The following is a 27,579-nucleotide window of genomic DNA, read 5'->3' on the forward strand; positions in this document are numbered from 1 at the left end:
TCACTTGTGATTCTGAGGATGCCCAAATCTTAGATCCTTATAGAGAATCTTGGAATCTGAGCCTGTTCTTGTCAGAGACTCTGGAATAAGCATCATCATCAGAATGACTGTCTCTCAAGTGCCATCTATGTGCCAGTCACCAGCCCCAGTCCTTGACTCATTATCTCATTAAATCTGAGACACAGAGACCCTTAGGCTGCTGGAATGTTAGTATCAGAGAATCTCAGTGGCTATGGGGGAGCCCTGCAGTGCTGAGCCAGGCTAGCATGCCAAAGCAGCCACTAGTTACACCCCTCATAGGCCATGGACTGTGTTGCTCAGGGCTCCAGGGTCCTCACAGTGCGGGGGGGCACCCCGATGCCCATGTGCTCACCCTCTCTCGCTAGCTCCCTCCCCAAGCCAAAGGCCTCCAAGAGTCCAAGAGGGGAGCCAGGAACCAGGAAGCCAGGAGGCTGCTGAATCAGCAGTCCAAGGACCAAGTCCAGGCCGGGGCAGCGAAGGAGGGGGTCAGGCTGCAGGGTCGGGGGTGGGGGGGCTAGGTTCCTACCTGATACTCCTCCCAGAGGGCTCCATGGGTCTGGACCTGTCCCGAGGGCAGGCCCCCTGGCCGGGCGGTGCCTCCACTGTGTCACCACCCCCTCCTCCCAGCCCTTCCCTAGAAGGAGGAACCAAGGAGGCGGGGCCAGGCCAGCTGGGCTGTTGGCCAGACTGCAACTGGAAACTTTGCTCCTTCCCCTGCTCCCTCAGGAGGGCTGGGAACTCCAAGTAAGGGGAAGCAGTTTTGAGAACTCACAGTGACTCCTCTGGGCCAAACCCCAGGCTAGGCTCCCCATGTGCATCTCTCCTGGAATCTCCCCCAAGAACCCTGTCAAGTGTGTGTCACTAGTCCTATTCTCCGGACAAGAAAACTCAGATGGAGAGACATTAAGTAATTCAGTACCGGTACTACAGCTACTAAGTGGCAGAACCCCAAGATCGAGCCCTGGTTTGACCATTCCCCAGATCTGGATCGGTCCCCTCAGCCATATTGCTGGCTTGTGAGTACGGAAACTTTTCCACAGAAGCTTTTCACATTCTCATCTTCTGCACAATTAGAGACCATGTTTTGTTGTTGTGCCTGGATGCTGCAGATCAAGTAATATTCAAATCACCTATTTGGGGAAATCAAGGCAAGACCCTGGCCAATATGCTTGACTACTGCAACAAGCTTGCATTCTCCTGCGTATGCTTCCCAGGACTGGCTACGAGAAATGCTCCCTGAAGAGAAAAGCAAAAATCAGAAGAAACACCATTCTCCATCAAGAGGCTCTTCTTCCAAGGAAACTGCCCTGCCTGACTTTACAGATGGGGAAATTGAGGCCTAGAGAGGGGAAGAGTCTTGCTAATGTTCACACAGCCAGTCAGACTAGAATCCAGATGCCCTGACTCCCCACCTACTCATCACAGGAATCTCTCTCTCCTTCCTTTGGATGAGGCTGGAGAAAGGAGAGAATTTGGAGGGTTGGAAGGATGGGGGGTTCCTGAAGAGTCCCACAGATCCAGCTCAGAGTGCTCTTGTCCTTTCACGGCCCCAGAGCCCAGGCCCCTGGCTGTTCTGAGCAGAAGGCGGCCCTGGGAGGGGCCAGGGGGGCAATGATCTAGAAGGAATAGGAACTGACAGGCAACAGGCCAGCCTTCCTGCCTTCCTGCCTCCCTGCTGGGGCAGCTGGTTCCTCTCAAGAAAGCCAAAGTCGTTGAGAGAGATAGGCCCTCCGGACCACCGCAAAGTTGGCATCTGCAGGCCCTTTGTGGTCTCTTCTCCCTTTTCCTACCCTCTAAAGATCCTGGTCCCCAGAGCTCTGGCCTTGACCCCTGCTTTTTTCTCTCCTTGAGCAACTCTCCTAGCTCCTGCAGCCGCTGTGCTCTGTGCCCATTTGCAGTTACTGCCCTAATGGCTGCACCTCTGGCCCAGACCTTCCTCTTGGCCTGGTAGGAGTTGAGAGACAGAAATTCTATTCCTGGCCATAAGGCTGATGTTGTGGCCCTTGGGCAAGCTCCTTATCCTGTGTTAAGGCCAAGATCCCACACCTGGGTGCCTGGTAGAGCAAGTACAAGTCCCAGCTCTACCACTTTCCAGCTGGATAACGCTTCTGAGGCTCAGTTACCTTATCTCTAAAAGACAAGTGGCAATTTCTACCTCATGGGTTCTTGTGATGATTCAGTGAAACGAATGCGCATCTACGGTGTAGAGTCAGCTTGAGCCTAAAGGAGTCTGACAACATCTCCCAAGAAGACAGGGGAGACCCACGGGAAGCCTATTTGTTTCAGGGATGGGGAGGATTCTAGGAAAATATCTCTGAGCCACTCCTGGAATTCAGACATATCTGAGAATGTTGGGTAGATTCATGTGATGACCCACCAGGGGCTGAAAGGAAGGAGGAATTAATGGTGAGCAGCTTGACCCAGCCACAAGGCACCAGCAGGCCTTCATTCACTTATTCTACAGATCCTGTGGACCCGGCACTGGGCCAGGGGCCTGATACAGCAGGGGCTCAGGGTAGTCAATGTCCTGATCTCATGGAGCTCATATCCAAGTGAGAGGAGACAGACATTCAGCAGCTAATGGAATTAAGCTGGGCAAAAAGAGGAGGCAGCAGGAGAGAGTGTTCCAGGCAAAGGAAACAATTTGGGCAAACGATCTGAGGTGATATTTCCAGGAACTGCAAGAAGGCCAATGCAGCTGAGTGGAAAAAGCAAAGGGGAGAGAGGTGAGACTGGAGATGTAGGCAGGGTTCTAATCACACAGAGCCTCGGAGGCCACGATAAAGTTTTGGTATTTATACAAAGAGCAGTTTGGCAGCCTGTGGTTCATGTACAGGCACTGGGGGAGGGGAAGTGCCTTGAAGCCCCTGAAGTTGTATGGAAAATATTAATGAGTAACAGCATGTTTGGGGGGAAAGTGTAGCTTTCATCAGATCCTCACATGGGTTTATGATCCCAAAAGAGCAGGGAAGCTCCTTATATGATTCCATTTGCTAAGCGCCCACCATGAGCTAGTGGCAGGCCTCCTAGAACCTTCTCTGAGCTGACTCCTACCCACCCCCCCCCCCCCAGCTAGACTCAGCCTTCCCCTGCCCCTGATCCTCAACCAGTGCTCCACCCAGACAGGAGTGCTTACATTCTCTGCCACACTGCTGTCCCAGCCTCATCTTTGCCTCTGCTCAAAAATCCATTCCCACCACCCACCCCCACTGCCACCTCCCCACCTCACTAGCTCCCCCTGGTTCCTCACAAGTCAGCTTACAGGTTGTGCCCCCTGGAACAGGCCCTGGCCCCTTCCCTGTTTCCTTCCCACCCTGCACTTGTCTCAGCCTTGTCTGTCCACAAGCTGATTCTCCCTCTGGGCCGGGAGCTCTGTGGGGACAGGGGCGCTGCCTTATTTATCCCAGTGTCCCCAGAATCCAGCACAGGGCACCCAGACACACAGGTCAGCACGTGGTGGTGGTGGTAGACAATCCACACTGAGGTGGAGGCTGCAAGATGGGCTGGTGGACACTAGAGGGCACTGTGGTCACTAGAATCCTGGCCTGATGCTGCCCAGGCTGACCCACAGTGGGTACCAGGACCAGGTGCGCCTGGAAGCAAGGAAACTGTGCTCCTGGGTCCTGCAGCTCCTCAGCTCTGGGCCTAACTGACTGGGGTCCCAGTTATAGCCTCCCAATTTACCTTCTGCGCCCTTCCCAGCCCATGGCTTATGACAGTCCCATTTCTCTGCAGAAACAGCTTTAATTCTTTACAAACACAGGTGCCAAACACGCCTCCCACAGTTCCAGCATACATTTCCTGCTCTGCCTGCAACTCTCTCCTCTCGGCTTCACCTCACCCCACCCCCAGTCCTCACCTGGCCAGCTTGTACTCATCCTCCAAGTCTCAGCCTAGGTATCAGCTTAGAGAGGCCTTCCAGCCCCTCAGGCTGGGTACAGTATACTTCTGAGATGCTCCCGCCCTATACTTCCCCTGTAATTGTCTATTTCCTCATCTCTTTCCCTCCTGGACAGTGAGTTTCCTCAGAGCAGACTTCTATGATTCATCAGTATATCAGCTGAATCTAATTTAGCACAGTGCCTGGCACATTGTAGGTGCTCAAGAAATCATCCTTGAGTGAGTGAGTAGATAGATGGGTGAATGGATGGGTGGGTGGGTGGATGGGTGGTTGGATAGGTGGTTGGATGGATGGATGACTCTGGGAAGTCACTTTACCTCTACAGGTTTCAGTTTCCCCAGCTGTAAAGTGCCCACAATCATCTCTACTTGGCAGAGTGGCCAGGAGGCTTAAAGAGAATGTGTGCCAAATGCTCCCTAACAATACCCAATACACAGCAGACATTTTGCAGATCAAAGCAATTATTAATATTTGGAATAGTAAAAAAGGGGGGGAGGGGAGAAGTTGAAGGAGACTCTTCCTTGAACCTGGGATAATCTCTCCAACCTCACATTTACCGTTTACACATAGAAGATGGCTTTAATGATAATAAGGAAACTATCATTCCTATTAAAAATATTAAAAATAACAGCACCTTCTATATGCAAGCCAGAAACAGGAGGCCCCCAAGGAGGCGGTGGGCAGCCTCTAAGTCTCAGCCAGAGGATGCGAGGCAAAGGCCAAAGTCAAAGCTGTGGGCATTGCCCCTGCATCTGGAGAACAGTCATTATGGGCACAGCTGGTTCCGAACTCTTTACTCACAGGTGAAAACTTGTCTAAGAGGTCATTAATTCTCTCTGTAATTAATGTAAAAACTGCAGGGGTTTGTATTAATGGAAAAGTAAGCCCAAGCGTCAAGCTGATAATATTGATAATGTGCACTTATAATTATATACTACAGATAACTATAAATTCAGTCCCTGCACTAATAAAATGTGAAAATTCCTGAAGCAACCAAGAACTCAGTAGTAGCTGTACCATGAGTAGCATTATGTTAGTTGTTCTGAGGCTATGAAAACACCACACACTGGTAGCAATGGTAATATTCACTGTGCACTTAAAAGCTGTTCTGGCATAAAAAGGGGGGAATTATTTAGATAAAATGAAGGTGTTTTAATGCAAGTGCATGGAACTTGAAAGCACAGTGAGCAAAGGTCAACTTGCATTAGAAAAGGAACCAAAACCTTAATGGACAGGCAATTTAACAACCATGGGCTTCTGAGCATACCGCCCCCGAGGCTCTGACCTCATGTGTGGACCCACAATAACTGCTAGCTGGAGATGTATTTGACCTCTCTACCCTCACCCACTTCTAAGAGAACTGACTCCCACCTACAGCCCCTTGCTGCCGCCTGTTCCCATAGGCTGGACAGAAACACTGTCATATGGAATGGACCCTTAAGCTTCCAGGTTGGCAGCCACATCAGATCGTATAAACAAACGCAGATGAAGCTAGTCCAGAGAGGTGAGTCAGTGACAAAGAGATGACAGAGACCAAGCAAGCCATGAGATACACAGAGAGATGAGACATGGGCCTGGGAGATGCAGAGAGAGAGAAGGAGGGAGAGGGAGCTAGGGCAAGTAATCTTGGTCCTCGATTTCTTGGTCCTGCTTCCAGTTGGTGTGAGGCCTGACTATATATATATATATATATATATATATATATATATATATATATATGTATGCACACACACACACACACACACACACATGCACACTTAATTTCTCAGATTCGGTGAGATGTAGCTTCACAATAGTCCACCTCCCACCCTTTATATTCTGGAGTGAGTTTGAGCGGGTTTCTGTTCCCTGCAACAAAATGTACCCAGACTCAGACAAGGGAAAATTGGGGATATAAGTGCAGGGTTTGCATAAGCAAGACCACATAAAGAACATTATGTAGGGAAGGGTGGGTGCAATCATAAAGTATTTGTGTTTGCTCATTCAAATGCTCCCTCATTTCCTGACACTTGCTTCCACAGACGCATACTATAGCCACACACTCACACACACTGACATTCAGTGGCACGCAGAAACAAAGGCAGCAATGGCTGGATATGCTTTTATGCAGATACCCAGACACACATGGACACATGCCAGCACCTCTGCATTCCTCACGCCCGCACGGACGTAGATGCAGGGGCCACGCAGGAGCACACACAGGTGCATGAACACAGTGGCGCTTGCCCACAAAACTCAGGGCAGGAGTCAGGGCTTGACTGGGCTCTGTGCAGCCTCCCTCCCCAGCTGCCAAGTGACTCATCCCCGGGGCTGCTAATTAAAGCCAGGACAGAGGGGACAGAGGCAAGGGGAGGGGAAGAGAGAGAAGGCAAGTTTATTTTGGTTCCAACCAGGCACGCAGCCAGCTTAGGGGTCACCCACTTCCTGGGGCTAGGCCAGGCAGAGGCAGAGGAACACAAACTGGAAGGGGAGGGAAGACCCTCTTACCCCTTCTTGTCCCTCAGGATCTTCCTGGAATGGCACCTTCTTTGGGAAAATTACCCAACTCCCCCACACCATCCTCTTCTATCTCACTGTTATTCCAGCTGTACCCCCTCCAGACTCTTGTCCTTACAACTGGCCTCTCCTCTTCAGCACACTCTCATTTTGGCTTGCTGGAGCTGGCATATCTGTGTCTGTACCCCGCTTCTGTCTCCCCACCCCCAACAGACCACCCAACACAGGTATGGTACATAGGGAATGCTCTACGTGCTTCTGGAATACAACTGAGTTGACCCCAGTGTACTGTGGTGACTGCACCTCTGATGGTCTGAATTCCTATCCTAGTTCTACTACGGGATAAATGCCTTCAGCTCCCTAAGATTAGTTTCCTCATCAGCAAAATGACAAGAATATACACCCTCTAGCATCATTATGGACATTAAATGAGAGAATATAGGTAAAGTGCCCAGCATGATGCCTGGCATATAACAGCTTTAGCTAACACTCAGTAAGTGCTCCTGCTGTTAACACCCCATCTCAGGCCCAGGGTACCGGCAATAACACAGAGCCAAGTTCCAAGCTTGGCTCCACCACATGGTACCTGGGGAACCTCACAGAGAACTGCCTCATATGTAAAATGGGGGTCTGCGATATGATACCACAGATGGACTGCAAAGATTTGAGCCTGTCAAGCATCTTGTGTGGAGCCCAGATCTTAGAAGCTGCCAGATAAACGGCAGCAGTGAATACTAAGGGCAGCAGGAGGAGCAACTCTGGGGTCAGAGCATCCCAGGAGGGAGAAAGTAGGCAGGGTGGACTAGAGCAGCCAGGGAAGGCTTCTCAGAGTGAGGAGGACTGGAGTTGGGCTCCCAGAGCCAGAAAGCTTTCAGCAGACACTAAGTGACAAGGTTTTCAGGCACAGGAAGTGGTGAGAACAGAGGGCTGGGGCAGGGCGGGCAACCAGGCTATGCTGAACAGGACTCAGCCTGGGAAGGGAAGACTCCAACACAGCTGGGTTGCCTCCAGGGACTGGTGGAGTCTTCGACTTGTGGATGGGGGAGCCTTGGAAGATCCCTGCAGTCTCAGCCACCCCAGACTGCCAGGAGGCCAAAACAAGGAAGCATTTTAGAGATTACCTAATCCAAACTCCCGTTTGGCAGATGGGGGCACTGAGGCCCAGAGTGGGAGGCCTCCTCTGGGAACAGAGCCAACCGTGGCTCCTCCTCCCACTTCTCCTCCCAAATGCAGCGGGCTCCCGTTGCCATGGGGACATCTCTGGCTCTGTGGGTGTCAGTGGCTCCCCCACCTCCTCCCTCCTTCCCTAGCAACAGGCCACCTCTTCGGCTCTCCTCCTTGCGTGCCTGGCAACCCCAGCCCTGTCCCCAAGGCCCCCCAGTTTCAGCCCGACCTTCCCTACTGTGGCACCGCCTCCAAATCTGGGACCCCTGGGAGGTATTGGCCCCTCCTGCCTCTCCCCACACTTCTCCACATCTCTCAAGCTTGACCATCCAGTAAGAGACAGTGGATTGGGCGTAGAGGAGGGTGGAGGGCACTACAACATATTGAGCACTATTTTATGCTGAGCATTGTTTTACTTTAATTTCTTTCATCTGACCTGGACAAGTCAGAATCCTCATCCTCATTTCACCGGCCAGGAAACCAAGGATCAGAGAAGTTCAGTGACTTTGCAGAGAGCACACCAGCTAGGAAACAGGCTCTGCTGAGAGCTGGCTTTGTGAACTTGAGCCATCGCCCTCCAAGGACCTTGGTTTAAAGTGCCTGTAGGCTTAACAACTTCTCACAAACCTACAGGAAGTCCGGGCACCTTCCTGTGCCCACAGCCCTCGCGCAACACCAGCTGTTCAGCTCTAATTAGACTCCACACTTCCTCTGCCACCCCATACTTAGAAGCCCTCAGGCCTCCATGGTTTTCAATCTACCTACCCTGCTTCCACAACTGCCAAGGCCTCGCTCCTCTCCTTGGTGTTTCTTCTCCCCCACCCCAGCGTCTCCCTTTTATGCACACACAGTGCTTATTAGATAAAGACACTGGGGCTCCAAGGGATGAACAGATTTGTCCAAAAGCACATAACTAGAAAGTGACCTGCCATAAATGGAGCCCTTTACCTGGATCTACTTGCTGCCCTTGGTATGCTGCAGAGCTCAGCCTCTCCCCTCTAGCCTTCCCTGGCTCCCACTGATGACAGAAGGTATCAGTCCGTGTTCTGAACTTTAACATTAGCTCTTTTCCTGCCCGGATCTGTTTTTGCCCAGCCAACTGCGCCCCCCTGGAGTCCCATCCTCACTTCTGATGCATATTGGCTACATTCCCAGGGATGTGCCCCCACCCTCCACTGCAAAGCCTGCATGTCACTCTTCCACAGCCCAGATCAGATTCTGCCTTCTCCAGGAAGCTCTCCCTAGACCCCTAGCTGAAGCCAGCTCAAGAATTTACATGTGGTCCTGTGAGCATCCTCACACAGCCCTGGTTCCAAGTTCAAGGGTCTACCAACCAGGTTTGCAAGATCTTCCCCACAAGTGCTATGTTTTAAGACCCTTCCACAGCCCAAGTGTGACCCTTGCTTCCCAACTGCTGAGTCCTCGAGGCTGCTGTAGCCTCCTGGGCTGTGGACACAGGATGGATGTCGGGAAGCAAGTCTCCATAAAACAAATGCTGGCTTTGGAACCAGACAGCACAGGGTATGAGTCAGAGTGATGCTACCCTGACCTATTGCTTTTCTTTCCTTGGGCAAGGCACTGACCCTCTGGGTAACCTCATTTTTCTCATCTGTAAATCAGGGATCCCAATCTACATCTAATAGGGCTGTTATGAACATTAAATAAGATCATGTTCAGAGTTCTTAATATGCGAGGAGCAAATGATAACTGCTATTATTACTAATATTAGGATGATGATGAGGATGATTATTATTATCTGCAAGGCTGTCAAGAGCTCCCACAGTGACAGCGTGGGCAGGGCTCCGGGCTTGGTGCCAGGCAGACCTGGGTTTGAATCCTGGCCCAGCCATCTATGAGTTGCGTGGCTGTAGGCAAAACCCATAACCAGCCCAAGCTTCAGTTTCTTCAACTCTAAAACAGTGATGATAAGGCCAGCCTGGGTTCCACCTACAGTGTCACTAGGAGGATCAAATGAAAGAAAGTCCCTGATGACTTCTATAAGTTGTAAAGGCCCAATACATGTCATCATGACTTATGATTATGATCATTAGTAAATACCCTGAGCTATAGGTCCCAGGAACTCCCCTGCTGGGAGAGCTGAGAGCTAGAGATGCCTTTAATAGGATTCTTCAACAAGTAGCAGGGATATCAGTGTGGAGGCCTATGACTGTGCTTGGAGCCATGCCAGGTTGCTTTTCTCCAAACCCACAGTGGAACAGTGGGACCCAGATCCTTTGCTAGACTAGTGCCTTCCTAAATGCTAGGACAGGCTGTGCCCATGCCACCCTCCTTGGCTGCATCCTGGGACTAACTGCATCTTGTCATGTACTCCTTGCCTGGACACTGGGCCTGACTGCATCTGTCACATTCCCCTGCTTTCCTGTTGACACAAGTGTGCTCCCACCCCACAGTCCCGACCTTGGCCCTCATCAGTGTGCTCATCCCATAGCCCCTGCTTGGGATGCCAGAACACGGTGTGTCTCATTACACACTTCCATCTGTATGCTGGGATCCTCTGCCTCCCTCCCATATCTACTGCCTGAATGGCAGGACCTGGGTTGCCACATATGGTTGGGCAAGCTGTGCCCCGTACAAGGGTTCACAGCCAAGAGGCCACAAGTAGCGGACTGAAATGGTATCCTGTGCTCTGTTCACTAAGCCGGGAACCCCAGTGAGGGGCCACAGTAGACCAGTAGAAAGGGAACTTTCCTCCAACTGATCAACTCAGTGGATTCTACTCTTCACGAAGGCACTGTATATGCTAGTTACAATCCTGGCTGGGACTGAGTATACCCATCCCATCCCTTTGTTGCCTGGGCCCATCTCATCTCAGAGATCACCCCTGGCCTAGATGCTGAGCCTGAGCGGGCCTTATCCTGGGTCCCCCCACCATTCCCATGTAGACCCAGACCCCCTATCCTTCACACTTGTGTCTTCATGAAGCTTCTGATGGGTTAAGGCCTGGGAAATTCATAAATAGCCCTTTTCTTTACCCCCATTTTACTCCTGCCCCCACAAGCGGCCAACTGATCACACCCTGAAAACTTACTGAAGTTTGTAAATCCTTTTTACCAAGCATGTAAAAAAAAATGTGCACTTGGCACCATGATGTATGTTTCTAATGTGTAGACTGTGTCACATTAAAAGTCCACCCAGATCCCACTACTCAGGGCTAGTGCAGTTTGGGGTAGAGCACCAACACTAGACAGAGAAGCCCCACTTCTCTCATACCCTCTTCTCCAGGAAGGAAAAGGTGGAGAAGGTCCCAGGCCCAGAGCCGACCTCTCTGCAAGTCGGCTTTCCCATCTGGGCAGCAACCATGAATCCCTCTGGGGTTCAGCCCAGCTCAGCCCAGAGTAGCTAGGGTCAGAAAGACTGAGAAACAGTTTTCAACCCCTTTCCCATGCCTGCCACACTCACCCAGCCCTCCCAGTCTGCTCCATACCCGTCCCTAATACCAACGGGACAAAACCCCTGGGGTTGGCCCCCACCCCTGCCCATGGATCCCCAAGTTAGAAATCAGAGGACCCCACCCCAGTCCCTGCCCCATCTCCCAACTGCTACTAGAGAAAGGGGGTACTGACCTGACTGTCCTGGAATTCTCACCATCAGATCTGAAAGGGAAACAGAAAAAAAAAAAAAGTCAGCATTCTTCTCTGTTCTTCTCCCTGTGCCCTATGCAATGACCTGGTGGCCTAATACATGTTATGAAAATGAGGGGTAGGGTATCTCATCCAGAGAAGAACCAGTGAGAAGACTGGGAGATGGCGAAGGGCCTAGCCATTTGTTGGGACAGTGAGGAGGACAGCATGGCTGGAGTGCACTGAGCAAAGGGAGGAACGGTAGGGGGTGAGGTCAGGGAGGTGCCAGGAGCCAACCATGTGGGTCCCAGTGGGTCACAGTGAAAGGTAAGGCCCAAATCAGAGTGGCTGAGAGGCAGCCTGCAGCTTGGGCCAAGGCAAAGCCCAAGCTTTAAACCCAGAGAGACCTCACTTCAGATATTGGCTCTGCCATCTACCAGCCCTGTGACCCAGGCAAGCCACCCCCCTTCTCAGGATCTGAGCCTCAGTCTCCCCACTTGGAACACAACGCCAATCCTGGCAGGGCTGTTGGGATGATTAAGCCCTTTGGAACCCAGCAGACAAATACCAGGTATTATTAATAACATAGCAAAGGCTTCACCAATTGCCTGGTCCAACCTGCTTATTTTCTAGATGAACAGAATGAGGCTGAGAGGGTAAGTGAGTCAGCTGCTGGGCTCCATTCTACTACACGGGCCCTGCCTTCTCCATTGTGAGGCCCCCTCAGAGGTGAAGGAACTGCAAGAGAAGAGAATGGAGTGGAGGACAGCTTTGAAGGAACCCAAGGGAATGAGTGAAATCTGAACCACACCCCTCTGGCAGCTCCTCCTCAGAGGGGTGTGGGGGTGGGGTGGGGGGAGGATTGAGACAGAGAAGCTGGTGCCTTAGGGGTGGGGAAGGGGAGGAAGAAGGACCAGGGAACTTGGAAGAAGTGGGAGAGTGTAGAAGCAGGCTTTCCTATCTCTTTTGTCTTCTTCTTCCTCCTTTATGTGCCCCCCATCCCCTCCGTGCCTTTTCCACAGAGAAGACAGAGATAACACATCACAGGCTCTGTCCTCAGTGGGGGGAGCATCATCTATGCTGAGTGCAAAGCAAGAGATGGATGCACAGGGAGGGGAGGTGGACCTCAGAAGGGAGTATTTGTTAGAAGAGTGAATGGAGCACTCACAGCGAGGTGGGGCAGGCAAGCATCAGGGTATTGAAGCTCTGACTGGGTGAGTACTGTGCTCCCAGTTCTGCTACTTACTAGCCACGTAATTCTGGGAAAGGCACTCCCCTATGCCCAGCCTCAGCTTTTTCACTTGTAAAATGGGGTGTGTGTGTGGAGGGAGAATCCCTCCTCTTGTCAGGTAAGACTTGCACAGCGTCTGCCTGGCACATGGTACATGTTCAGCCAAGGACAGTGGTAGTCACCTTTGGCCTCACAGTCCTGTAAAGGGACAGATGACAAGGGCCACAGAGCACCTTTTCATGTTTATTAAAACTTTCCATCTCACTGTGCAGCAACACGATTGCTTCTGAGGCCTGGCCCAATTATTCACAGGTATCAGGTCAGAGGGGTCTGACTTCAATGACTCCCCAACTGCCAACAGAATTGAGGCCAAGCCCCTCAGCCTCTCTCCCTAACACTAACCCTCTGCTCCAGACAGGCTGGTCTTCTTGCTGCCCCATCCCACCCCCAAGCCCCAGCACACATGGATTCAATCTACCATATACCAGACCCAGACCTGGAAATATGAACCCTCCAGGAACTCATGGACTGGCCTCCTGCCCCAATCTACTTTTGAGCATAAGCAACATATATAATCACCTCCGTCAGCACTGAGCACCTATATGTACCAGGCACAGTGTCAGACTCTTTCCCTACATTATCTACTTTGATCCTGCAAAGGGGGAACTACTCATCCAACTTTAAGATGATCAAATGAGGACTCAGAGAAGTTGAAATGATTGGCCACACATCATGTAAGTAGGGGAGCTTGGCATGAACCCCAAAGCTCGTGCTCTTACCATCACATGCCACTGTATCGGTAGCTCAGTGCTGGGCACATATGTACTGTTAAGGTGAGTTCCCTTATCCGACTTCCCTAATGTCAAGACAGACCCTTCCTCTCTAGGGCTCTTTCTTCTGAGAGGTTATTAGATACCTATCTCTGCTCCAAAAGCAGGCCTATATGAGGTGTTACAGTCCTTAAGATGGCAGCTGAGGGGAGCAAAAGATCTCTAAGCCATGATGAGGAATGAATTAACCAGTTCTCCTCACTGTGGGCTGATTCTTACTAGTTTGAGGGTATATGGCATCATGGGACCCTAAATGTAGGGGGGGCATCCCACCTCAGAGGTTTACAGCCCTTTATGCATTTAGTGTATGATTAACTATGTGTAGATACCAATGATCATTAGTGCTGTGCTTTCCTACACCTCTCTGAGGGCAAATGCCCTGCCTAATGGTCAGTCTACCTCTTACTCCATGAAGCTGAGCCACCATTTTGGGGGAGGTGGCACAGACTTGGATAAGTCACTGCTGTTTGGACCTTGGTTCCTCATTTATAAACAACAGGGCTATGTTGGCTGAGTTCCAAACAATCTTCGGGCCCTAAAATATTTAGTTTCTTCAGAATGCCAAAGTTTCTCTTTTTTATCAACTGGGTTCAGCTGTCTAGATAGAGAGGCAAAGACGCAGGGTACCAGGCCTCCCTTTATCAATCCATGTCAGGAGAAGAGATCAATTTCTCCTGCTACTCCCACAGCCCTCTCCTAATGAAAGGTCACTTGGGACCCCGGGGTTCTCAAAAGGTTTAGCCATGCCAATTCCTATCCTCAGGAGCGATCCTCATAAACAGTAACTTATTGAAGCCTATGAGTATAGTGACCATATTTTCTGAACCAAAAACTTGGGCATGTAATATGACCAAGGATTTTTCTTTCTTTTTTTAAAAAAATTTTTAGCGTTTATTTTTTATATATATTTTGAGAGAGCATGAGCCGGCAAGGGGCAGAGAGAGAGAGAGAGAGAGAGAGAGAGAGAGAGAATCCAAAGCAGGCTCCACGCTCTGAGCTGTCAGCACAGAGCCCAGTTCAGGGCTCGAACTCACAAACTGTGAGATCATGACCTGGGCTGAAGTCAGATGCTTAACTGACTGAGCCACCCAGGCGCCCTGACCAAGGATTTTTCTTAAGTGATTTCTACCCAATGTGGGGTTTTGAGGAAAACTGAACAGGGCTCCTTCCAGCAGTGCTCTGAGGGGAAAGAGGTAGATACCCTGGTCCAGGGATCATACAGGTCTCTCCAAAAGCTGAGAACCGGCCCAGGGGCAGCCAGGCATCTTCTCTCCTGGACATCACCTGGTCTAACTGCAAGTCTCTCCAACAGAGAACTCCCTTCTCATTGCAAATCAGTTGACGTGGTTCTCCTGCACCAAACATTCAGTGACTCCCCTCAAAGACCTCCCTGCCAGTCCTGCCCAAACTCCCCAAAGCTCTCCATCTTACTCCGCCTCCTACCTACTTGTCTAGCACATCTGGTATTTGCTACTTGGAACACTCCTGCCCTTCTTTTATGCCTTTTAAAGTATTTTTAATTGTATTAGAGTGATATGTGAAATAGTTTAAAAAGTCAAATTGTAAAATGATCTTAACACAAAACTCATTTTCCACGTTTTTTTCTGATTGCACTTTCGTATGTCTAAAGTATATGTTCATGCTGCTAATCTGTTTTTGAAACATATTTTCTTGTGTGTCCTTTTACCATTTTTTTTTTGCCAAAGTAATACACATATGTAGATTTTCAAGTCACCCAGTACTTCAAGGATTGTAACAAAACACACAAATTTCCTACCCTACCCCCGTTGCACCCCCAACCCCCACTCTCAGGGACAAACCCTTTTCAACTCTTTTAACCGCTTTTTCAGGTATTTACCTCCTCATTTCTAAAGAGCCCATGTGTACATCTAGCTCAATCAATACTGGTAGGGGACATTACTATGACTATATCAATACTAATAATGGATAAATCGTATCATATGCTATAACCACATTTCCTTTTCCATGCAACTTTTTTTTTCTTTTCTCTGGTGTTGATGTTGTTGATTGTGATGATGATGATGGTGACGATGATCTTGCTTGGTTTTCTTCATATCTATGATCAATTCTCCCCAAACTCTGTCAGAAGTGCAATTCTCCTCTCAATACGTTTTGACACATCAGGTAATCTATCAGATTATTTTTTCCCCCTCTGAGACATTGTCCCTAGTGCAATTGAGACTGGGCACTCTCTAGACCTGCACAAGGTTGCACTGAGATCTTCTCTCCTCATCACTCTGGGTTTCCTTTCACCTCTCTTCAGTGTTGGATTTCCTGGATCCCTTGGCCTTTTTTCTGACTTTATGTCCACATTTTGCTGGATCACATTCCCCAGTGTTCCCTATGAGGCCTCGGGCATAGAATCTTTAGATCTCATATGCCTGAAAATGTCTTTATTAGACCCTCAACCTCGATCGATAGTTCAACCAAGTATAGACTTCTAGGTTGGAAATTATGTTCGTTCAGATTTTTGAGAACACTGCTCCATGGTCTCCTAGCTCTCCAGTGTTGCTGTTGAGAAAGCCAATGCCATTCTTTTTCTTGATTCTTTGTGTGTCATATTTTTTTTTCTGGAACTTTTCAGGATCTTCTCTTTAATGCCTGGTATTCTAAAATTCCACAGGCATACCTTGCTGTGGTCATTTTAACATTTATTTTGCTGGTTACTCAGTAGGATTTTCATTCCTTCAGTTCTGGGACATGTTCTTGGCTTTGATCACTTTCTTTGATCACTTTGTATTATGGCTTTGATCACTTTCTTCCTGCTGTTTCCTCCATTCTCTATTTCTGGAACTCCTAATGTCGGATGCTGGAGTTCCCCAATTGATCCTCCAATTTTCTCATCTTTTCTCTTCTGTTGTCTATTTCTTTGTCTTGTTATTCTGCTTCCTAGGATATTTCCTCACCTTTTATTTTCTAATCCTTCTGTGGAAATCTTTATTTTGATTCTATCTTTAACTTCCCAGGTTTCTTCTCCTCCCTTTGTGACCTCTGTTCCCTCCAAGTGCCTTTGTTTTTTGTTTTCTTGCTTGCTTTTTTGGTCACTCTTATAGGTTGATGGTCTTCTTCAAACAGACTTGTACTATCTGATCATCTCTGGCTACCTAAGGCTTGCTAGTCAAGGGCAGGCGGGGGGGGGGGTTAAATGTCAGTTGTACTGAGGTTTAATTTACATAAAATGAAATGTACCTATCTTAAGTGTCCTTGGCTGGTGATCCTTGGTGACTGGTTCCCATGACACTAACAAGCTGATGGGAAGCTCTGTGGATAGATGGAGCTTGCCAGGTGGTGGGCTTCACTACAGTTGCTGGGCTGAAGCCTGTTCTTTTGTTGGAAGACTCCCACATGTTACCTTTTGGAGGCCCTTTTCTAGGGACTTTCAGTTTCCTCAGAGAAGATTACTTTACCCTCTTGTATGCTCCTGATTTCGGTGTCCTGGAAATAGGGGAGTGGAAGAGGTTGGGATCCCACTGTTTTAGGATGCTTGTAAGCCTGTTTCACCCCACCCTTCATTGTGCCTGGTATCCCGAAGGCCAGGGCCTCTTAACTTCAATTTCTCCAAAAAATCAACCCCTATGTGCAGGGATGGGGCTGGAGGGGTGGGGGGGGGCCCTCACTAGATGGGGCCAGGGAGGGGCCAAGAGTGTCTGTTAACAGACTTCCAATATTCTCCCTGTTTTGAATTCCACACCTCACCCTGTCTGCTGCGGTTCATAGCCCCTCCAAATCCTAAGCATTTCTGGGGCTCTCTGGGTGGAACAGTTTACTTCTGGTCAGCATCCCAGACCCTGTGTGTTTCTACCTTTTTTCGTTCTTTTTCTTTTTAAAAAATTATTTATTTTTGAGAGAGAGAGAGCGTGAACAGGGGAGGGGTAGGGGTGGGGGCGGACAGAGGATCAGAAGTGGGCTCTGCACTGACAGCAGCAAGCCTGATGGGGGCTTGAACTCACGAACCATGAGATCATGACCTGAGCTGAAGTTGGATGTTCAACTGACTGAACCACCCAGGTGCCCCTACCTTTTTTGTTTCTTCACTCATATTTCGGTTGGATTTGGGGAAGTGTCAGAGATAAATAAGTTTATTCAACTCATTATGTATAACAGGAAGTTCCTCTTCTTATTGCAGCTAACTCCTATTCATCTTCTGTGACTCATTTAGGCAAGACCTCCTCCAGAAAGCTTATCTTAATGTCTCTAGGCTAGATGAGGAGGCCCTCCTCTGTTCCCCTGCACTGTCCTTTTCTTGCCTCCATCATAGCCCTGATCAAACTGTTCTGAAAGTGTCCATTTCCTGACTCTCCCTGCAGATCAGGAGCTCCTGGTGGTGAAAGCCCCAGAGTTCCCAGGGTCTGGTCCACAGAGGCACAGAGCAAATATGTGGTGATAGAATGAATGAATAAATGAATGACTTCCAAAATGAATCAGACCCAGCCAGAGGGACCATCTAGAAAGGGAAATAAGCCGAAGACAATTGTTCCTATACAAGGCCAGTTCCCTAAAAGCTAGATGTGCAAGGATGCCCACTACAGCATGATTTAAAACCATGGACAAATGGGCCCAGCTTCCATGCCCTGAATTCATAGGATGGTTAAGTACATTATGGTATATCTGTTGCCATGAAAAAAAATGCTTATGAAGAATATGCAATTACATGGGGAAATGCTCAAATGAAAAGAAAGCAAGAAAAAATTTTATGTGCTGTATCATTTCTTTTTTTTTTTAATTTTTTTTCAACGTTTATTTATTTTTGGGACAGAGAGAGACAGAGCATGAACAGGGGAGGGGCAGAGAGAGAGGGAGACACAGAATCGGAAACAGGCTCCAGGCTCTGAGCCATCAGCCCAGAGCCCGACGCGGGGCTCGAACTCACGGACCGCGAGATCGTGACCTGGCTGAAGTCGGACGCTTAACCGACTGCGCCACCCAGGCGCCCCTGTGCTGTATCATTTCAACTGTATGAAAAGAATGAAAAGAACAAGGGAAACACACCAACTGTTTGCATGCAGTGGCTGCCTTTGTGTGCTATAATTATGGGTAATGTTTTCCTCCTCTACTTTTCCAAGTTTTTCTACATTTTCTAATGGAAGAATGCATTAAATGTCTAATTTTTAAAAAGGTTCTGGGGCGCCTGGGTGGCGCAGTCGGTTAAGCGTCCGACTTCAGCCAGGTCACGATCTCGCGGTCCGGGAGTTCGAGCCCCGCGTCAGGCTCTGGGCTGATGGCTCAGAGCCTGGAGCCTGTTTCCGATTCTGTGTCTCCCTCTCTCTCTGCCCCTCCCCTGTTCATGCTCTGTCTCTCTCTGTCCCAAAAATAAATAAACGTTGAAAAAAAAATTAAAAAAAAAAAAGTCCTGAGACGTGAAGGCCAATGTCCTGAGAGTGCTATGAACAAAATACTGTGAGGGGGGACCTAAGAGTCTGTGTGCAGGTCCCACAGTGCTTGGTGGGAAAGCTCCATTTTTCACTGTCCAGAGACCTTGAAGACCCAGGCCTATGGAATACGAACCCCTCTCACTGCAAAAGTAGGACCTAGCTTGGGAAGCCAAAGGAGGAAGATATTGGAGTCTAGCTTATTACAAATAGCAATACCATAGGCCATCCTGGGAAACAGAGGCCCCTACACTGGGCCCCAAACTTTAGAAACCCCTATCCATGAGGTAAAGGATCTGAGGGGCCAAGGGAATGGGACCATCAGGGTCACAGGGGCCAAGGGAATGGTACCATCAGGATCTTTGGCCCTCTTTCTTCTAGACTGCACTCCAGGTACCCAGGACCCCGGCATTCCCTGCCTATGTCTCTTGAGCTTATTTGCGAAAATTGTGTGGTCTTATTATCAAGGTCCACCAGCTAGGCCCAACAGGTGGCCAAGGGGAATCTGGGAGTAGGGAGGGCTTTGATGTGGCCTGGAGTGTCCATACACATCTCAAGGTTCTATACAAACCACAGGTTCATACAGAATGGGGACAGGCCAAGGGTGTCAACTGGTACCTTGCCCGGGCCCTACAAAAGTAGAGCCAGGCAAGTCCATACCTAAGCCTCAGGGTTTATAGGAAGGTCTAACACTGAGAGGTGGATGGACCTGGGTTCAAATCAATTTATCAGCTGTGCAACCATGAATGAGTCCATTCCCTTCTCTGAACGTCAGTTTTCCCAACTATAAAATATGTATAATAATTCCAACTTCAGAGAGTTGTGGTGAGGCTTTCTGGGAACAGGATGGCCTAATGGTTATGAGCACAGGCCTTGGAGAAGACAGGCCTAGGTTTCAATCGCAGCCCTGCCCCTTCTAACTATGTGATTTGCATCTCTGAGGCTCAGTTTGTTCATCAATATAATGGAGGTATTAATAGCATTAACCTGATAAAGCTGTTGGAAGGATTATGGTTGTAAACAATATGTAATAAAATTGGAACATTCTTAAATGAGGAAAGCTGCTTAATAATAGTTGTGCAAATATTGGTTATGGTGGAGTTGACGAGGCCTTCTATACTCCCGATGCCCCTGCCCAGCTTTATTTTTCTCCACAGCACTTACTACTACGTGACATACTCATATCTTCTTGTTTCTTTTCTGCCCCCACCCCCTCCAACATACAAACACTAGAATATCAGCTCCACAAGGCAGAGATTCTGTCTGTTTTGTTCACTGTTTCTAAGTACCTAGAACAGTGTGAGGTACATAGAAGATGTTCTTCTACCGTTAGGTAGATATCTGCTACTTAGGGGTAAAAAGGCATTCTTGGCTGATAAAATAGCCAGAATACAGGCATGGAGGCACAAAGAAGTCCACTGTGCTTAGGGAACCATAGACAGTTGAATACAACTTGATTACTGGCCAGGAAGGGAAGAAAGTGGCTAGAAAGGTGAATGGAACCACAGCCTGACCAAAAGGAGCATGCAAGAGCTTTCCCAGACCACAAGTGGTGTAAAGACTTACTTTTGATGGCTAGGGAATGGAAAAGCACTTGGGAGAGAGGCAAAGATACCTCCCAAGTCCAAGAGCCATCTAAACCATGACAATGTGAAAAATGAAAGTCAAAACCTTTTGAAAGATTATTCAGCTGGAGAAGACTCCTTCCGAAGGGACCCATCTGAACCAAGAATCAGATCTAGAAATGACAAATAGGCAGGTAGAGAAGTCAGGAGGATGAAATGATGGTGATGTGCAAAAAAATCTTATAAAGGTTAATGAAAGAGAACAACCAGATGAACCACCAGACAAATCAGAAAGCTTGTTGGATAATGAAACCACCTTCAGCAATAGAGCCACATCGAAGGCCAAGATGGTGGCACGGATGCAAAATGAAGGCCATGGTAATTTTGGTTGCTGCTTATCCCTTTGCTGGTGATTACTCTTCCCATGGTCCTTGATCACCACTATTCATTGAACAAGTTCTGGGATGATAAGGATGATGATAATAATAATGAAGATTGCTGCACACTTCAAAGGAAATATTTTGCTTTTAATGTTTTGAATTTCTTTTTCAGGAAATAATGAGATAAGTACCACTTCATATTTTTATTTCAAATAGAAGATAGGCAGAGACTACAACAAAGAGCCTTGAATACCAGGCAACAGTGTATTGCCCTATAATTTCTGAGGAGCCTTTGGGGAGCCCAGCCCTAGGAGTGATTAGGTCAAATACTGCCTTCCCCAACTTCATGCTCCTTTCTGTCAAGCAGGCTTTATTTTGGTCCATAGCATATTCTGCCTTCTAATAATCCAAAAAGAATAAAGTGACTATTGATTAAGCACCTACAATGGTTAAGGGCTTGTGTTATATTCTCAACAGTTGGGCAAGATAGTGATTATTCTTCCCATTGTATAGATGTGAAAACTCTGGATCAGGGTAGCAATGAGATTTGCCTAGAGTTACGCAGCTAATAAGCAGGGAAGCTGAGATTCAAGTCTGGGTTTGTCTGACTCTGAAACCAAGGCTTTTAACTGCTACAGCTGTGGCTTCCTTCTGTCATGCCAGAGCTAAGCGGCACTTCATCTCCCATACCAGACTGTGAGCTTGGCCTCTCTCCCTCACCTGGTTCCAATCTCCCCTCCACACAGTGCAGCCCAACACCCCCGACACACCATGAGCACTCAGAGTACTTCTGGAAGAAACAATCATTCAAGGTCAGAGGGGGAGCAAAAAGAAAAGGGAAGGTGGGATTAGGCACAGGTGTTGCAGTCCAGATCAGCTCAGCATTATGACAAAAAAAAAAAAAAGAAAAAAAAGGAAGGAGGAGAGAGGGAGAAAAGGAAAATGGAACTGGCTTTCTCCAGCCCTCCTTCCTGCCTCCCTCTGCTGGAGGCAGAGGGATGGAGGTTCAGCCATGATTGGAAGGAGAGTGGGTGGAAGGGGGTGCAGCTTAGAGAAGCTTGCTGTTGTAGAAGCCTCAGCTCAGCCTCAAAGCCCCTCCTGTGCACCAGGGGGCCCATCTCTGGTCTACCTGCTCCCACGGCCTAAGCAAAGGACCAGGACGTTGGGCTGCATGCCAGGCACCCACCCAATGCTGCCACAGCACAGCTCACAGCAGACCCAGGACCCTCTCAGGTCACAGTGAGGGTACCAAGAGAAGTAGAGGGGCTGGCCCGGGTTGGGGGGTACAGATGGAGGCTGTGGCAGAGCAGGAGTCAGCACCCAGGTCTTCAGTTTGCTGAGGGCTCTCTTGACTGCACCAGAGGTTGAGAAAAATGCTCATGAATGCACATGGAGCCAGAAGTAACACATGCTGAAATGAGGCCCTCCATGGTTAGGTATTTGGGGGGTTCCTAATAATTTCCAGTCTCAGTGCAGAGTGAGAAAGCAAAACAACCACTTTTATTATTTTTTTTAAATTTTTTTTTCAATGTTTATTTATTTTTGGGACAGAGAGAGACAGAGCATGAACGGGGGAGGGGCAGAGAGAGAGGGAGACACAGAATCGGAAGCAGGCTCCAGGCTCTGAGCCATTAGCCCAGAGCCCGACGCGGGGCTCGAACTCACGGACCGCGAGACCGTGACCTGGCTGAAGTCGGACGCTTAACCGACTGCGCCACCCAGGCGCCCCAACAACCACTTTTAAAAGTATCTTTAGCTTCACTTGGGCCTCAGGAGCATAAATGTTTATCTCCTCTCTCTCTCTCCCAGGACCCCATTAAAACGAATGTGAAAAATCAAATAAGGTAGGAAATTGTAACAGTGAAGAGGATGGAAGAGAGTGAGATCAATGGATGAGAGATTTTGACAAATTTCTGGAAGCAAAAAACAAAAAGAAGAGTGTGCACAGTTGGAAGGAGAGCCAGGGGCACCACTCAGGGGGTTGCAGTCCGGGGTGGGAACCAATTGGGCCAGCAGAGACCCAGAAAGACTCCAGACTTGGAGATGGTAGGTATGAGGAAAGGGTAGGAATGCTCAGGATCTGAAGACAGGGGAATAAACCAAGGGTAAGTACATGAAATCCTCCCCTGCTTCCCTAACCCCTCAAATCTAGAATACAAGCTGCCTGGCATTCACCCCTAGGCAAAATATCAGAGAGCTCAGGGCTAAAGGAATTAAACTATCTGGGGTGAATTAGGGCATCCAAGTGGCATGTTGGTGTCCCTGGAATAAAGTGCTTTTCAAGTGCTTTTCATCCTGGCATTTAGGGGGCACCCATTATAACAGTCAGCTCCCTGGAGGCTCATCTGAAAGAAAGCCAGCAAGTGGACAAGCCAGTGTGGATATACAAACATCTCAACCAGACTTTCTACTAACTCATTTATAAACTACTAAAATAGAAAGTATGAGAGAAAAGAGCAGCAGCTCAGAGGATCAATCTGGGAAGCTCAACATCCAACTAAATGACATTCCAGCAAGAGGAAACAGAGAAAATGAAGGGGAGGAGACTATCAAAAAAATTATGTAACAAAAGACAAAATGCATCACATTTTTACCGGGGGGTCAGTGACTGGAAAACTGAGTGCTGGTTACATAGGTGTGTTTGGCTTGTAAAAATTGACCAAGCTATTCATTTGCGATGTGAGCACTTTTTTGTATGCATATTATGTTTCGGTGTGAAGTTTAAAAAAAATCCTTCTTCTAGAAATCTCCAAGGAGATTGTCCCCAGAAGAAGTGCTGTGATTATTCTGCAGATGCAAGGAACTCCACAAAACAGTAACTAAATAAGCAAGGAAGCAAACAAACAAACAAGGTAGAAAGGAAGTCCTGGTCTCAAATATAAAACAAAGTAAAAAGTGGCATGATTTTGAACAATGTCGTAGAGCAGAAGAAAGGAAAATTCATTTGATCTGGATGCTAGGAACATCTTCCTGGGAGTACAGAGGTTGTGACAACGGACCTTGGGAACTGAGGTGCAATTATATATAGTACACTATTTGGCCCTGCAATGAATAATATTGACATAATCATAATCCCATAAATAGAGTATATTGGTGGTCAAATTTAAAAAAAAATTTTTCTAATGTTTATTTTTGAGAGAGAGAGAGAGAGAGAGAGAGAGAGAGAGAGAGCGCACACAAGTGGGGGAAGGGCAGAGAGAGGGAGACACAGAATCCAAAGCAGGCTCTAGGCTCTGAGCTGTCAGCAGCTGGACGTGGGGTCGAACTCACAAACCATGAGATCGTGACCTGAGCCGAAGTCGGACAGTTAACTGACTGAGCCACCCAGGTGCCCCAATGTGGTCAGCTTTTAAAATCAATTTGTCTTGATACAGCACTGAAGACCTAATTATTGTCACAGAACAGAATATAAATGCAATCAAGCTTGCTGACAAAAGTATGGAACACACAAAGCAGGAGCTACAAGGGTGGAGGAGAGATGGAAGGAAGGATGGGGCCCTAATAACTATGTCTTACAAACCGAGTGGTCGAGAGATACTGTGGAGGGGCACCTGGGTGGCTCAGTCAGTTAAGTGCCTGACTTCAGCTCAGGTCATGATCTCACGGGTTTGATTCATGAGTTCAAGCCCCACATCGGGATCTCTGGTGTCAGCACAGAGCCTGCTTCGGATCCTCTGTCTCCCTCTCTCTCTCTCTCAAAAATAAACATTAAAAGAAAAGAAAGATACTGTAGAAAATGGATGGAATAAGAAACCATAGTTTAAAATAGTAATTGATAAAAATTACAAATTTGAGAAGAGGAGAGAAAGAGTCAGGTGTTGTAAATAAGCTAAATCCTCACTTGTCATAGTAGAGAGAAGTCAGTGGATAATGTTCAAAGTTGATAAATGAAGAAATGATGCATGCTATTTAGAGATATGAAGTCACTGCCAGAAAACCTAAATGGTAAAAGCAGCCACCTCTGGGGACTGGGAAGGGGGCAACAGGGAGACACTGGCTTTTTACATGTGTCTTTGTGTACTACTTGCCTTTTTAAAACTATGCATATGTACTGCTTTAATTTAATTTTAAAAACAAGTCCCTCCTCTTTCTCTGGACCTTGGTCGCCCACATGCTACATACAAAAGAGGGAGCTTGATGATTCCACGTGGTGTGAGGTCCTGTTCTCCATACTTCCTTTTATATATTTATTTTTTTAAGTTTATTTATTTATTTTGAGAGAGAGAGAGAATGAGCAGAGGAGGGGCAGAGAGGGTGGGGGGGTACAGAGGATCTAAAAGGCTCCCTATCAAAAGCAGAGAGCTCGATGTGGGGCTCAAGCTCATGAACCTCGAGATCATGACCTGAGCCAAAGTCAGATGCTCAACCACTGAGCCACCCAGGTGTCCCTCCATGCTTCTTTTTTTTTTTTTTTCCAACGTTTATTTATTTTTTTTGGGACAGAGAGAGACAGAGCATGAGCGGGGGAGGGGCAGAGAGAGAGGGAGACACAGAATCAGAAACAGGCTCCAGGCTCCGAGCCATCAGCCCAGAGCCTGACGCGGGGCTCGAACTCACGGACCGCGAGATCGTGACCTGGCTGAAGTCGGACGCTTAACCGACTGCGCCACCCAGGCGCCCCACCTCCATGCTTCTTTTTAGAGCAGGAACAAGACAGGCGAGTAAAGGGCTGACTCCCCCTAACTAATGCCTCAACTCCTCATGGCACCACAGTCATCTATGCAGATGCCTTCTCAGCTGCCCCAGCCTGCACCGCCCTCTGGTCTCCTTCAAGTCCCACCATTGCCTGTCCAGCCTCTCCAGCCCTCCATTCATTCAACTATTTACACCCATTAGTTATTTATACCTGCCTGAGTCACAAAGGATTTGAGGTGGCTTACTCCAATAACACAGATAAAGAAAGAATAAAAATTGAACTAGAAAACGAGAGCTCAGAAAAAGAGATCAACAGAGATGCTAAAGCTGTACTTCAAATTAACTGGTAGCCGAGGAAGAAAGCGAGATACAATGAGCCATGACAACCTCATATTAGGAAGGAGGAAATACACCCGTTTTCAGGGGAAGCAAATCTTTGCTGAGCACTGAATTCTTCAAAACATTGTCTATGGGAGATTCCAAGCAGGAGAAGGAGATGACTGGTTTTGTTTTGTTTTGTTTTTTAAACTTTAAGTTGTCTTATTCAGGATGAACTATTCAAATTTTAACGTTTATTTATTTTTGAGACAGAGAGAGACAGAGCATGAACAGGGGAGGGGCAGAGAGAGAGGGAGACACAGAATCTGAAACAGGCTCCAGGCTCTGAGCGGTCAGCACAGAGCCTGACGCGGGGCTCGAACTCACGGACCGTGAGATCATGACCTGAGCCGAAGTCGGATGCTTAACCGACCGAGCCACCCAGGCACCCCAAGGATGAACTATTCAGATATTTGGATGAGTTATTTCCCATAAAAACTAAAGAATTTCAGGTAATACCATAATTATGAAATGAGGTATGTGCTATGGCACAATCTTGGGTTATTTCATTGATTTTCTTCCCCTGCAAATGACTATTAAGCACCTACAAGTATCAGGGAATGCCATTCAAACGTTCTTGGTTAATCCTGAGAGATGGGCATTGTCATCCCGTTTTCCAGATAAGGAAACCAAAGACGAGAAGGTAAGTGACATAGCTGAGGTCATCCAGTGGGTTGGGGCACAGCCTAGATTCAAACTTAGGTTTGTCTGACTGTAGCTATGCTTGTGGTGAGCATATCATAATGTATAAACTTGCAAAGTCACTATATTGTACACCTGAAACTAATGTAACATTGTGTGTCACTATACTCAGAACAAAACAAAACAAAAACAAAGTTAGGTCTGTCTGTCTCCAAAGCTCCTTCTTTGTGTATCATACCATGGGGACTCATAACAAAGGCATCCAGGCTGGAGACACTCTGCCCAATGCGATGGGCACACAAGTGATGACAGACACAAGCCCGCCCTCTTCCACAAAAATAGAAAAAGGGGGGATGACAGGCCTAGCTCTCAGGCCAAAAACTGCCTGTGAGCTGCCTCAGTTACATTAAATGAGGACTCCTAGGATAAAAAGCAGCAGAAAAAACGGTGGGCCTGGGTGGAGAAAGTGAAATCTGGGTCTACTCCCCAGCTATGAATCTAGGAGATCTGATTTCTGAGGGGCTGAACTAGACAGAGCAGAGGGTCTGTCTGCTATCAAAGCAAGAGATCCTTTATTTAGGTGATCCCTCCTCTTCACGGCTTCCTCCCCAGCAAGTCTCCAAGCCTCCTCGAGCTCCAGTTTTCTCATCAGCAGGACCCAAAGATAATGATCCCTATAATCTTCACAGGCTTTTAAGGCATAAAATAGCACATCTAAGGAACAGTACTTTAAACACTGGCATTAACAGTAGAGTGACTTTTCTTTTAAAAAAAACATTTTTTTAATGCTTATTTATTTTTGAGAGAGACAGAGCATCAGCAGGGGAGGGGCAGAGAGAGAGGGAGACACAGAATCTGAAGCAGACTCCAGGCTCTGTCAGTACAGAGCCTGTCACAGGGCTCAAACCCATGAACCACAACATCACAACCTGAGCCAAAGTCAGACGCTTAACCAACTGAGCCATCCAGGCGCCCCTAGAGTGACTTTTCTAGTCAGAGCTGTTCTGCTCATACATTGAGCAGCCCCATACAAGCCCTTTTTCTCTGGGCCTCAGTCTTCTCATCTGTAAAATGAACAGCTTGAGCTGGATGATTTTTAAGGACCCTTCTAGCTTGAAGTTTCTTGGCTTTTATGCTGGTATTATTAAAATCCTGCTCATCATGAATGGCTGCCGCTCCTCTGTGTCCCCACAGTAGGCTGCATGCCCCTCTGTCATAGCACTTGTCAATGTGTTGTCACTCTCCTCCAACAGAGTATCTCTACTCCCCACTACCCAAGCTCAGGCCTTATCATCTCTCATCTAGACTGTCACACTCGCCTTCTCACTGGGTGCCCTCCAATCTGTCTTCCAAACTGTCCACTAG

The 27,579-nt window shown here is 48.0% G+C and overlaps 1 protein-coding gene across 2 annotated transcripts in view; it reads right to left on the reverse strand.

Annotated features, from left to right (window-relative positions):
• IQSEC2 (IQ motif and Sec7 domain ArfGEF 2) overlaps nucleotides 1-27,579 on the reverse strand; it is a 56,826-nt gene that overhangs the window by 20,254 nt on the left and 8,993 nt on the right. For both annotated transcript variants that reach the window (XM_030305910.1, XM_030305911.1), the window contains exon 2: nucleotides 11,167-11,196. In XM_030305910.1, coding sequence (XP_030161770.1) covers nucleotides 11,167-11,196 — 30 coding nt within the window. The remainder of the gene's footprint in view (nucleotides 1-11,166; nucleotides 11,197-27,579) is intronic.

This window comes from Lynx canadensis, chromosome X (assembly GCF_007474595.2).
Source record: "Lynx canadensis isolate LIC74 chromosome X, mLynCan4.pri.v2, whole genome shotgun sequence".
Lineage (NCBI taxonomy): Eukaryota > Metazoa > Chordata > Mammalia > Carnivora > Felidae > Lynx > Lynx canadensis.